Raw genomic sequence first — 14,111 nt, 5'->3', positions numbered from 1 at the left:
AGGGAAGTTCATTTAAACATTGCATTCAGATTTACAGAACTATGTTTTTCTTTTTCCAATAAGTAACAGTTTTCAAAGTATGAGAAAAACTGCTGAATTTTGCTTCAGTTAACTCCAGTGCTCTGAAGCAGTATGATAATAAAGCAGAATTTCTGAAACCATCTTAAAGAAAGGCTCCTAGTGAAAGATTAAAAACAAATATTCATCAGCTGACCTCGTAAAGAAGCTCAGTATTACAAGTTGTGGGGAGCACAGCTAAATATATGCAACTATACCTCTGATTCTCTCCATAAGTATTTTAAATATAATACATGTTACTATCATTTATCACTACATTATCCCACATTCAGTGATTCATGTAATTAAGTTTTCCAGAAAACTAAAATTTAATTTCAATTTTCCCTGGCAGCTTCCCTCCAAAAAAACAAACATTGCCCTGCTTTCTTAAACAGAGATATAGATCATAATTAGTTTATCTGACCGTGTAACTTTTGGTACTGTAACATGGTACTGTTTTGCATTTGCTTTTAATTTTTTTTTGTTTTCACTTTTTTTTTTTTGGCGTCAGTGGGCTTTTTTTTTTTCCTTTCCCTGCTGGTATGATCTCTTATTGAAATCATTTACCTTCTTTTAGTTTGCTTACTATTTGGAGAACATTAAATAACCAAACTGAGGAATATTAAAATAGTATTATTTTAAATAATCTGATTTGTCTTATTTGATAACTGTTGCCAGATGTATTTAAAAATTATAAAGTGATTTTAATTATAAGGAAATTCACTGTTAGATTTTAAGCTTTACTGGGTCTTTTTTTAATCCTAGTACACCTTAAATTCTGATTTTTTTGGTTTCTATTTACCTTGCTTTAAGACCATATTCTATAGCAAACTTAAATTGTTATGGTCAGATGATGACTTTATTCTAACCATGAAGTTTCAGGAGAAAATGCATGGGGTTAGGGTTAGCAAGTAAGGATTCCGGACATAGGCCCCTGGTTAGGTAAGGGCAAACTTGTTTAAGATTCTTAACAGACTGGTCCAATCTTGCTCATTGTCAGAGGTTTATACATAAAATGGTTACTGTCTATAAAAGGAAACGTAGAGTTGTGAGCTCTGTAAATGATGGGAAACGGCAAAGGTAAATGTCACATCAATTATTTGGTGCTTTGGGCAATCTAACTGTGCAAAATTCAGTTTCGTTCTTCGGTAGATGCACCCTAAACATTCACTTCCAGACCATACACTTCACTTCCAGCCTAGGTTTCTCAAAGTTGCCATTTCAACATCAGGAGTTGTCTGTCATCATGGTCCTTCCAGGAAGTCCACTTATCTCGCTCTGTTTAGTCTCCTTGGGTGAGGTAAAATTTCACAGGATGTTTTTAGTTACTTGTTTTCACTTGCTGACTTACAGATAAACATAGGTCTGTCAGGAACTTCAAATAAACTTTGTCTTATTTTGGATTTGAATTCTGTTAAATTACTATCATTGCTAACATATGGTTCCAACTTTGCTTTTTATATGTTAAGTGAGCCTCAGAAGAATGAGGGCAAAAATATACTTAGAATAATTCTACTGGGAACTCTTGAGTGTGCTTATCATTTTGTGTGTTTTGTGGTATAAATTCATTGTCTGATTTTTAACTGCTGATATAAAATTTCAGTTTCACTTATTTTGTGGTATGGGAATTAACATTCAAAATGAGGCAATAAGGCATTATAACTTAACAATATATATTATCACCTCTGTGACTAGGCATGTATAGAAAGTGTCTATGAGGATTATTTTGCTTTAAAGAATTAACAGTTTTATCTTGTTATATTTTTGCTGAATATAGAATTAAAGCATCCCTTCTCTTAGAAAATCATAACATGTTTCTATTCCTTTTCTTTAGTAATGTAATGTGCAGTTGGTTTTGGGGTGGAATGTCATTTATGGGGTTGGTATTCATATATGGTCAACTAGCATTGTCTCAGTCTTGGTCACAGTGGAATTAGATGACAGTCTGAGGGTAAGTCAGCATAGCTCAGGATAGCCGATATATCCCCTTCCATCTTCCCTCCCTCCCCCTGCTCCCTCTAAAAAGAGAAACCTAAGAAAACTCAATTTCACTCCCTATTTGATACTAGTCAAAAGTCTCATCTTTTCATATGAAGGAGAACATACTATAATCTTGCTTTGTTTTGGGTTAAAGAAATAGAAGTTCAGAATTTGAAGATAATTCTCCTGTATTTGTGAAATAATGAAAATGCTCTGTGCACAGTCTGATCCTTTGTCATATTAGTTCTTAGTCATTTTTGCTCCTTGACTTATGAATTAGGCCAGTGATTCTCAAAGTGTGGTCTCCAGATCAGCAGCATCAACTTACCCACTTGGTGATTCTAATGCACACTGAAGTTTGAGAAGCAGTGGCTTAGATTAAAGGTTCTTTATGACCAGTATATGAATGACCCTCATTCATTTCTAAATTAAATAAATTGAAGATTTCTTCTGTATTCATACTACTTGATTATCAAGTTAAAGCGCTTTTATATTTAACATTCCCACAGCATAACTGGAAGGTCTAGATCTTCAACATGGTAAAACTAACCTATTATTGATCCATTTAGAGTTTATTTTTGTGTATGGTGTTAGACAGCGTTGTAATTTCATTCTTTTACATGTAGCTGTCCAGTTTTCCCAGCCTCACTTATTGAAGAGACTGTCTTTTCTCCATTGTATATCTTTGCCTCCCTTGTCATAGATTAATTGACCATAGGTGCGTGGGTTTATCTCTGGGCTTTCTATCCTAGTCCATTGATCTATAGTTCTGTTTTTGTGCCAGTACCATACTGTTTTGATTACTGTAGCTTTGTAGTATAGTCTGAAGTCAGGGAGTCTGATTCCTCCAGCTTTGTTTTTCTTTCTCAAGATTGCTTTGGCAGTTCGGGGTCTTTCATGTTTCCAGATAAATTTTAAAGTTTTTTGGTCTAGTTCTGTGAAAAATGCCATTGGTAAAAATTAGTCTATTATTGCTTGAAAGTGTTTTAAAATATTCTGTAGACACAGTTCATTCTTTCATTCAACAAATGTTTATGAAGTGCGTGTGTTTGTCCAGTGGAGGGGATATAACATGACCAAAACAAAGTCTTTGCCTTTACGTTGTTTTAGGGTTGGGGGAGGAGGGGAGATGAAATAACTATTTAGTATTCAGGGGGTGATAATTGCTACAAAGAGAAATAAAGCACGATGAGGGGGATATACTAGTTTCCTAAAGCTGCTGTAACAAATTACCACAAACTAGTGGCATATAACAATGGAAATTTATTCTTTGATAGTTGAAGCCAGAAGTTTAAAATCAGTTTGTCAGCAGGACTATGCTCCTTCTGAAGGCTCGAAAAAAGAATCCTCCCTTGCCTCTTCTTAGCTTCTGGTGGTTGTCAGCAGTCCTTGGTGTTCCCTGCCTTGTGGCCATATCACTCCAGTCCTTGGCCTTCTTCCCTGTGTGGGTCTGGTTCCTCTTTGCTTATTAGTTCACTCCTCAGTTTCTCTCCATCTTGCATTTTACTTTAGCAGCAAGGAGAACCAAGGCTGTACCTTGCATTCTTTGCTTGAAAATTGTCTCAGCTAAATCTAAATATCCAGGTTCATCTCTTACAAGTCCTACCTTACACCCAGCCCTAGAATAGTTAAGCCAAGTTTTTGCCACTTTAAAACAAGGATTACCTTTTCTGCAGTGTCCAATAATCTACTTCTCATTTCCTTCTGAGACCTCAACAAAAACATCTTTAACATTCATATATCTTTCAACATTGTGTCCATGATGATATATATTCATTCTCTAAGATAGAAGCTTTTCTGCCATCCTCTTCACTCCATCTAAGTCTCATCAAAATCACCTTTAATACCCGTATTTCTAACCAACCATCTTTCAAGGCATTCTGGGCTTTTTCTGTCAAGTAACTCAAAATTCTTCCAGCCTTTCCACTATTACCCACTTCCAAAGCCACTTCCACAGTTTTGGGAATTTGTTTTACAGCATTACCCCACTCTGGGTACTAAAACTTGTGTCAGTCAGGGTTCTCGCAAGCAGCAGAACCAGTAGCTTCTGTGTATTTCAAGGAACTGGCTTAACGTGACTGTAGGTGCCAGAGAATTGGAAGTTTGTAGCGCAGGACAGCAGGCTCAGAGAGAGACTGATGTTACGGTATTGAGGCAGAATTTTTTTTCTTCTGGGAAACTTCAGTTCTTGCTCTGAAGGCCTTTCAGCTTATTGCATGAGGTCTGCCCACACTATCAAGGATAATCTCCTTTACTGAAAATCAACTGACTGTAGATGTTAATCATAACCAGAAAATACCTTCACAGCGGCACCCAGATTAGTGTTTGATTCAGTAGCTGCGTGTGATAGCCTAGCCAAATTGACACGTAGAACCAGCCATCAACAGAGTGATAATGTGGGACAGGGTGGGTTTTGTTGTTATTTTATATGGAGTGGTCATGAAATAATGTGACGTTTGATCAGAGAAGTTAGCTAAAATATATTATCTTTTTGGTAAAGTTGTCTTCAGATTGTGTTCCTTGGCAATTTAACAAATGGGTAATCATTTTAATTTCTTTTGTTCTTGTCTGATCTTTATTACCAGCTGTCCTTTTTTATATCTTACCCATTTTGGTGTGTAGTAGAATGATTTTGTTATAGAGCATACTTAAACTTAATGAACAATTTACTAGCTAAACTAATAGAAAGAATGGCACTTAGATGATGATAAAAGTAACAATACTAGTTACTTTTGTAATGACTACAGATCCTATGTACTCGGATTTGGTTTATAGGCCAAAACTATTCTACAGGGAAAATTCTTTTTGCCTGAGAATTAAATAGGGACTATTTTAATTAGTGCAGTATCTAGATAAATGGAGCCTTTAAAAATGTACCAGTTTGCATAGTGTTTCCATTATGTAAGTGGTTATTTCTAGGTTGCATAACATAATCTATGTGAATTTCAACTTGTGCTTAACTTAAACTCTTACAAGGAAAAGAGGAAAAGATTATTGTTTTTGTACTGTTTGTGTTACTACCCTGTACAGTAACCTACAATGGTCTACTGTTGTGTATCATGTAAAAATTAAGTTTTTTCAATCCTAATTTTCAGACTGTTCAGTAGGCCATCCATTTAACTCATCTTTTTTTTTCTGTACCATGGCTTTACTTTTTAATTTAGGCAGCCTGTTTGCCCCTGTTTAAATATGACTTGCTTGCTCAGCTTTTCTTACCTGGGATGGTTTCTCCTTTACATCGAAGTTCTGCTGTATTGCTTCTGAGAGAAAACATTTTGTAGTTGGATGAGGGGACCATGTTCTCTGCCTCTAATGTTCTGTGACTTTAGCAAATTGAATATATTCTGTCATCTCCGCATTCTTATAGCGCTGCCCCTTCTTTTGTATTTGTTTTCATGTTCTGTTCTAACGTGTTCTCATACGTTAATGAATGTGTTATTCTTTTTTTTTAAGGGTATTTTGGGGTTTTTGTTTTGTTCTACTGTGAGATAAAACAAAATGGTTTAAAAACCAGCAGACTTTTTTTCCTTTGTGAAAATCAATTTGTGACATTATTTTCCTCCCATAAAATCCTTTTCTCCTTTCTTTCCATCCCACATTCCCTATGCGATTTGGAGCTTTTTTTGTTGATTTTTATAGAACTCCTCAGAGCCTCTGAACATTCAGCGTGATGTCAAACTCATTATTTTTCCTCTTACAGAATGTTTGATGTGGGAGGACAGAGATCTGAGAGGAAGAAATGGATTCATTGCTTTGAAGGAGTGACCGCCATCATCTTCTGTGTGGCGCTGAGTGACTATGACCTGGTTCTAGCTGAAGATGAAGAAATGGCAAGTAGAACCACTACTTTCTTTTTTTTAATTTTATTTATTTATTTATTTATTTATTTATTTATTTTTGGCTGTGTTGGGTCTTCGTTTCTGTGCAAGGGCTTTCTCTAGTTGCGGCAAGCGGGGGCCACTCTTTATCGCAGTGCGCGGGCCTCTCACTGTCGCGGCCTCTCTTGTTGCGGAGCACAGGCTCCAGACGTGCGGGCTCAGCAACTGTGGCTCATGGGCCTAGTTGCTCCGCGGCATGTGGGATCTTCCCAGACCAGGGCTCGAACCCGTGTCCCCTGCATTGGCAGGCAGATTCTCAACCACTGCGCCACCAGGGAAGCCCAGAACCACTTTTAAAGATTGAGCATGGCATATGAAGAGCTAGAGATGTAGCCAAGAATTTTTCTGTGAAAAATTCTTGAAGAATTCTTGCTAATGCCTAAATTATTTGAAAGTTCAGGCTCTTTTCTCTAACTTTTCTGTGTAGTATATTTCCTTTTTAGAATGCAAAGAAGAACAGATGGATCCTGACAAAAAGTTAATCTCACCTCAACCCTAGATGCTTAACTAGGCATTTCTGAGATCTGGTGTCTACATACTAAATGAAAATAAAGTTAGTTCCATTATAGTCCAAGGCTTATTTTTCTTAACTTATTACTTCTGCCAGCTCAGTAATCCTTGACCTCTGTTATACTTTGCTACTGTCATGTAATTTTCAGATGTGTTTCAGTGTACCATTAATCTGGGGGAAACATTTTTAATTAGAAAAAAGCTATAAGTGTCAGTTTCTTTTATTAAAATAAGTTATATACAATTATCATACAGTAGGTGTAGTGCACATGTTCATTTCTGTCATTCTGGCACTATAAACTATATTAGTGCCCTTTTTGAAACCACAAATACTGGAAGGGCAGGAAGCAGGAATTGGAGGTTTCCTTCCCTAATGTACCATTATATTTAGGGTATTGGGCTAATTGTGTTTCAGCTTTTTCAGTTTAATTTATTAATCTTTAAAAACCTCTACTTATCTTTTAATGGAAACTTCAGTTCGCTCTGTAATAATGAGGTCTCCTTTGAAACGTTTGCACTTCGCATTTCTAGATCGCAGGGTCCTGCAGCACAGTGACACGCTGCCAGCACTCAGCAAGTACTGGTTGAATACAAAAAAGTGATGAGTGATGTAGACACTCATCTTGCCTAAAATCAAAGTGTGTGCTTGTTCTTAAATGGCAAAAATATGTTTTTGTGGGACGTTACCTATTTTTCAGCTAAGTTCTATTGTATTACCATACTTTTTTTTTTTCCACGCTCAGTTTTTAAAAGTAATATTTCTCAAAATCCTTGCCATTATGACAAACTGGCTGTATTCTATTACAGAACCGAATGCATGAAAGCATGAAGTTGTTCGACAGCATATGTAACAACAAATGGTTTACAGATACATCTATTATACTTTTTCTAAACAAGAAGGATCTCTTCGAAGAAAAAATCAAAAAGAGCCCTCTCACTATATGCTATCCAGAATATGCAGGTATTTTACTTTCTGTAGATAACTTGTCAGCTCGTATATTTCTAAGTGAACGTTTCCCTAAGGCAAGATTTCAGTTGTTGATTTGAAGCTTTTGGCTTAGTAATTCTTAACCTTTAAGAGAAATTATTTATCAAACTGCATTCAAGCACAAGTAGTAGTTCCTTGAGTTGTGGGTGAGATGACTGAAAATAACATTCATTTTAGGGAAAAGCTTTTAGATAATTTTCTATGATGACTCCAAGTCTTCGTAAACTTACGATATTGATTGGTTCATCCAGTTAACAGATCTTATGTCAGGTATTGTGTGATGCACAATAAATAAAATGTGTCTCTGGTCACTGACTTAATCTCAAAGACAGAGGTACTCCTAAACAAACAAAGACACAATAGCAGTGCAGCACGCGAGTACAAAGGAACATGGATAGTAATTGGAAGGGGGAAAAATTAGAAAGGAGTCTGTTAGCTAACTCCTCAGGGGAGTCAGGGAAGGTTTCACAAGAAATCCAGGCTTTGGTAATGAGACTGTTAGTGGTACTTTAATTTTACTACTGTGTAAAATGGTCTGCAGTGAGAAAAGGAGACCTGAGATGCAGTCCTGGCTTTTCCATAATTAGCTCTTTGATCTTGAACAAGGCAGTTAATGGGGTCTCACTACCCCATCTGTGAAATCAGAAGTTGGGCTAAAACATTGGTTAAGTTTAGTTCATTGGAACACTTCCCTGGCTGCTATTGAAAGTGGGTGCAAGGAACAGTGATACTCACCCCCCACCCCCTGCCCCCCTCCACACTCAACTTCTCCCTCCCTAAAGCAGAGTAATTTAGCTTTCATTTGTTTTGCATATTGGGTTTCTGAATAAGGCTTTATTTTAATGAAGAAAGTTCGATGCCTAAAAAAAAAAGTTTAACTACCAATAGTTTATCTGATCTCTAAATCTAAACATTATGAAGCTTGGTTAATTTAGCTAATTGATACAAGTTACCCTCACTCCATCCTCATTGTTAAAAAAAAAAAGTCTAAAGAATTTTTTTTGGTTGAAAAATGTGAAAGTGAAATATTATATGTATTGCATTATTTTTTTAACATGCTTATTGGAGTATAATTGCTTTACAATGTTGTGTTAGTTGCTGCTGTATAACAAAGTGAATCAGCTATATGTATACGTATATCCCCATATCCCCTCCCTCTTGTGTCTCCCTCCCAACCTCCCTATCCCACCCCTCTAGGTGGTCACAAAGCACCAAGCTGATCTCCCTGTGCTATGCAACTGCTTCCCACTAGCTATCTATTTTACATTTGGTAGTGTATATATGTCCATGCCACTCTCTCACTTCATCCCAGCTTACCCTTCTCCCTCTCCATGTCCTCAAGTCCATTCTCTACATCTGCATCTTTATTCCTGTCCTGTCCCCAGGTTCTTCAAAACCACTTTTTTTTTAGATTCCATATATATGTGTTAGCATATGGTATTTGTATTTCACTTTCTGACTTACTTCACTCTGTATGACAGACTCTAGGTCCATCCACCTCATTATAGATAACTCAGTTTCATTTCTTTTTATGGCTGAGTAATATTCCATTGTACATATGTGCCACATCTTCTTTATCCATTCATCTATCAGTGGACACTTAGGTTGCTTCCATGCCTTGGCTATTGTAAGTAGAGCTGCAGTGAACATTGTGGCACATGACTCTTTTTGAATTATGGTTTTCTTAGGGTATATGCCCAGTAGTGGGATTGCTGGGTCGTATGGTAGTCCTATTTTTAGTTCTTTAAGGAACCTCCATACTGTTCTCCATAGTGGCTGTATCAATTTACATTCCCACCAACAGTGCAAGAGGGTTCTGTTTTCTCCACACCCTCTCCAGCATTTATTGTTTCTAGATTTTTGGATGATGGCCATTCTGACTGGTGTGAGTTGATACCTCATTGTAGTTTCGATTTGCATTTCTCTAATGATTAGTGATGTTGAGCATCCTTTCATGTGTTTGTTGACAATCTGTATATTTTCTTTGGAGAAATGTCTATTTAGGTCTTATGCCCATTTTTGGATTGGGTTGTTTGTTTTTTTGATATTGAGCTGCTTGTATATTTTGGAGATTAATCCTTTGTCAGTTGCTTCGTTTGCAAATATTTTCTCCCATTCTGAGGGTTGTCTTTTTGTCTTGTTTATGGTTTCCTTTGCTGTGCAAAAGCTTTGAAATTTCATTAGGTCCCATTTGTTTATTTTTGTTTTTCTTTCCATTTCTCTAGGAGGTGGGTCAAAAAGGATCTTGCTGTGATTTATGTCATAGAGGGTTCTGCCTGTGCTTTCCTCTAAGAGTTTTATAGTGTCTAGCCTTACATTTAGGTAAGGGGTTTTTCGGGATCTTTTGTGTTTCCATTCAAATTGTGAAATTTCTTGTTCTACTTCTGTGAGAAGTGCCGTTGGTAGTTTGATAGGGATTGTACTGAACCTGTTGATTGCTTTGGGTAGCGTAGTCATTTTCACAGTGTTGATTCTTCCAATCCAAGAACATGGTATATATCTGATATCTCTCTGTCTGTTTGTATCATCTTTAATTTCTTTCATCAGTGTCTTATAATTCTGCATACAGGTCTTTTGTCTCCTTAGGTAGGTTTATTCCTAGGTATTTTATTCTTTTTGTTGCAGTGGTAAATGGGAGTGTTTCCTTAATTTCTCTTTCAGATTTTTCATCATTAGTGTATAGGCATGCAAGAGATTTCTGTGCATTAATTTTGTATCCTGCTACTTTACCAAATTCATTGATTAGCTCTAGTAGTTTTCTGGTAGCATCTTTAGGATTCTCTATGTATAGTATCATGTCATCTGCAAACAGTGACAGTTTTACTTCTTCTTTTCTGATCTGGATTCCTTTTATTTCTTTTTCTTCTCTGATTGCTGTGGCTAAAACTTCCAAAACTATGTTGAATAATAGTGGTGAGAGTGGGCAACCTTGTCTTGTTCCTGATCTTAGAGGAAATGGTTTCAGTTTTTCACCATTGAGAACAATGTTGGCTGTGGGTTTGTCATATATGGCTTTTATTATGTTGAGGTAGGTTCCCTCTGTGCCTACTTTCTGGAGAGTTTTTATCATAAATTTGTGTTGAATTTTGTCGCAAGCTTTTTCTGCATCTATTGAGATGATCATACGGTTTTTCTCCAATTTGTTAATATGGTGTATCACATTGATTGACTTGCGTATATTGAAGAATCCTTGCATTCCTGGGATAAACCCCACTTGATCATGGTGTATGATCCTTTTACTGTGCTGCTGGATTCTGTTTGCTAATATTTTGTTGAGGATTTTTGCATCTGTGTTTATCAGTGATATTGGCCTGTAGTTTTCTTTTTTCATGGCATCTTTGTCTGGTTTTGGTATCAGAGTGATGGTGGCCTCATAGAATGAGTTTGGGAGTGTTCCTCCCTTTGCTATATTTTGGAAGAGTTTGAGAAGGATAGGTGTTAGCTCTTCTCTAAATGTTTGATAGAATTTGCCTGTGAAGCCATCTGATCCTGGGCTTTTGTTTGTTGGAAGATTTTTAATCACAGTTTCAATTTCAGTGCTTGTGATTGGTCTGTTTTTATTTTCTATTTCTTTCTGGGTGTCTCAGAAGGTTGTGCTTTTTCTAAGAATCTGTCCATTTCTTCCAGGTTGTCCATTTTATTGGCATATAGTTGCTTGTAGTAATCTCTCATGATCCTTTGTATTTCTGCAGTGTCAATTGTTACTTCTCCTTTTTCCTTTCTAATTCTGTTGATTTGAGTCTTCTCCCTTTTTTTTCTTGATGAGTCTGGCTAATAATGGTTTATCAATTTTGTTTACTTTCTCAAAGAACCAGCTTTTAGTTTTATTGATCTTTCTATTGTTTCATTTCTTTTTCATTTAAATCTGATCTTTATGATTTCTTTCCTTATGCTAACTTTGGGGCTTTTTTGTTCTTCTTTCTCTAATTGCTTTAGGTATAAGGTTAGGTTGTTTATTTGAGATGTTTCTTGTTTCTTGAGGTAGGATTGTATTGCTATAAACTTCTCTCTTAGAACTGCTTTTGCTGCATCCCATAGGTTTTGGGTCGTCGTGTTTTCATTGCCATTTGTTTCTAGGTGTGTTTTGATTTCTTCAGTGATCTCTTCATTATTTAGTAGTGTACTGTTTAGCCTCCATGTATTTGTATTTTTTACCGATTTTTTTCCTGTAATTGATATCTAGTCTCATAGCATTGTGGTTGGAAAAGATACTTGATACGATTTCAATTTTCTTAAATTTACCAAGGCTTGATTTGTGACCCAGGATATGATCTATCCTGGAGAATGTTCCATGAGCACTTGAGAAGAAAATGTATTCTGTTGTTTTTGGATGGAATGTCCTAGAAATATCAATTAAGTCCATCTTGTTTAATGTGTCATTTAAAGCTTGTGTTTCCTTATTTATTTTTATTGTGGATGATCTGTTCATTGGTGAAAGAGGGGTGCTAAAGTCCCCTACTATGATTGTGTTACTGTCGATTTCCCCTTTTATGTCTGTTAGCATTTGCCTTATGTATTGAGGTGCTCCTGTGTTGGGTACATAAATATTTACCATTGTTGTACCTTCTTCTTGGATTGATCCCTTGATCATTATGTAGTGTCCTTTTTTGTCTCTTGTAATGGTCTTTATTTTAAAGTCTATTTTGTCTGATATGAGAATTGCTCCTCCAGCTTTCTTTTGATTTCCATTTGCATGGAATATCTTTTTCCATCCCCTCACTTTCAGTCTGTATGTATCCCTAGGTCTGAAGCGGGTTTCTTGTAGACAACATATATATGGGTCTTGTTTTTGTATCCATTCAGCCAGTCTGTGTCTTTTGGTTGGAGCATTTAATCTGCTTACATTTAAGGTAACTATCGATATGTATGTTCCTATTAGCATTTTCTTAATTGTTTTGGGTCTGTTATTGTAGATGTTTTCCTTCTCTTGTGTTTCCTGCCTAGAGAAGTTCCTTTAGCATTTTTTGTAAAGCTGGTTTGGTTGTACTGAATTCTCTTAGCTTTTGCTTGTCTGTAAAGGTTTTAATTTCTCCATCAAATCTGAATGAGACTCTTGCTGGCTATAGTAATCTTGGTTGTAGGTTTTTCCCTTTCATCACTTTAAATATGTCTTGACACTCGCTTCTGGCTTGCAGAGTTTCTGCTGAACGATCAGCTGTTAATGTTATGGGGATTCCTTTGTATGTTATTTGTTGCTTTTCCCTTGCTGCTTTCAATATTTTTTCTTTGTATTTAACTTTTGATAGTTTGATTAATATGTGTCTTGGCGTGTTTCTGCTTGGATTTATCCTGTATGAGAGTCTGTGCTTCCTGGACTTGATTGACTACTTCCCATGTTAGGGAAGTTTTCGACTATCATCTCTTCAAATATTTTCTCAGACCCTTTCTTTTTCTCTTCTTCTTCTGGGACCCCTGTAATTTGAATGTTGGTGCCTTTAATGTTGTCCCAGAGGTCTCTGAGACTGTCCTCAATTCTCTTCATTCTTATTTCTTTATTCTGCTCTGAGGTAGTTATTTCCACTATTTTATCTTCCAGCTCACTTATCCATTCTTCTGCCTCAGTTATTCTGCTATTGATTCCTTACAGAGAATTTTTAATTGCATTTATTGTGTTGTTCATCATTGTTTGTTTGCTCTTTAGTTCTTCTAGGTCCTTGTTAAACGTTTCCTGTATTTTCTCCATTCTATTTCCAGGATTTTGGATCATCTTTACTATCATTACTCTGAATTATTTTTCAGGTAGACTGCCTATTTCCTCTTCATTTGTTTGGTCTGGTGGGTTTTTACCTTGCTGCTTCATCTGCTGTGTGTTTCTCTGTCGTCTCATTTTGCTTAACTTGAGTTTGGGGTCTCCTTTTCACAGGCTGCAGGTTCGTAGTTCCTGTTGTTTTTGGTGTCTGCCCCCAGTGGGTAAGGTTGGTTCAGTGGGTTGTGTAGGCTTCCTGGTGGAGGGGACTGGTGCCTGTGTTCTGGTGGGAGGGGCAGCATCCGGTGGTGTGTTTTGGGGTGTCTGTGAACTTAGTAGATTTTAGGCAGCCTCTCTGCTAATGGGTGGGGCTGTGTTCCTGTCTTGCTAGTTGACTGGCATGGGTCATCCAGCACTGGAACTTGCTGGCCGTTGGGTGGAGGTGGGTCTTAGCATTGAGACGGAGATCTCTGGGAGACCTCTTGCTGATTGATATTACGTGGGACCAGGCGGTCTCTGGTGGTCCAATGTCCTGGACTCAGCTCTCCCACCTCAGCGGCTCAGGCCTGACTCCAGGCCCAGGCACCAAGTCCCTGTCAGCCACATGGAGACATATGGCATCTTGATGCTGTGATGCTGAGTGTAGTTCCAGGGGAAGGAGCTTGGTGGTGCTACTCTTGCTGCTCCGGGTGACCGCTGCCTCTGTTAACAGCTCCACTAAGCCTGAGGGTCTACCAGCTGCAGGAAGATGAGACCACCCGGGGCAGCCTTCAAGCCGTGATTCTTGCCACGATCCCTGCTGTTGCTGTCGTGGAATCCGGCTTCCCCCACTGCTGCCCAAGTCTCAAGAATTTGTTTCATTATAAACAAAATTTGTCAATTTTGTATTCAGTAAATTGTACAGTGAGTATTCACTGCCTTTTCATAGGCAGTGTTAAAACAACCATATGATATCAGTGCTTTTACATCCCACTTATGTAGGTGAGAGCACTGTGATTTAATGAAGCAGTGG

At 37.3% G+C, this 14,111-nt stretch overlaps 1 protein-coding gene across 1 annotated transcript in view; it reads left to right on the top strand.

The window, feature by feature from the left end:
* The window catches only part of GNAI1 (G protein subunit alpha i1), an 89,263-nt gene that overhangs the window by 67,850 nt on the left and 7,302 nt on the right, over positions 1-14,111 (top strand). The window contains exons 7-8 of the mRNA XM_036863015.1: positions 5,738-5,867; positions 7,233-7,386. Of these exons, the coding sequence (XP_036718910.1) occupies positions 5,738-5,867; positions 7,233-7,386 (284 nt within the window). The remainder of the gene's footprint in view (positions 1-5,737; positions 5,868-7,232; positions 7,387-14,111) is intronic.

The sequence above is a fragment of the Balaenoptera musculus genome, chromosome 9 (genome assembly GCF_009873245.2).
Source record: "Balaenoptera musculus isolate JJ_BM4_2016_0621 chromosome 9, mBalMus1.pri.v3, whole genome shotgun sequence".
Taxonomy (NCBI): domain Eukaryota; kingdom Metazoa; phylum Chordata; class Mammalia; order Artiodactyla; family Balaenopteridae; genus Balaenoptera; species Balaenoptera musculus.
The sequence above is the reverse complement of the archived record's forward strand: the minus strand, read 5'-3'. Positions and strand labels throughout refer to the sequence as shown.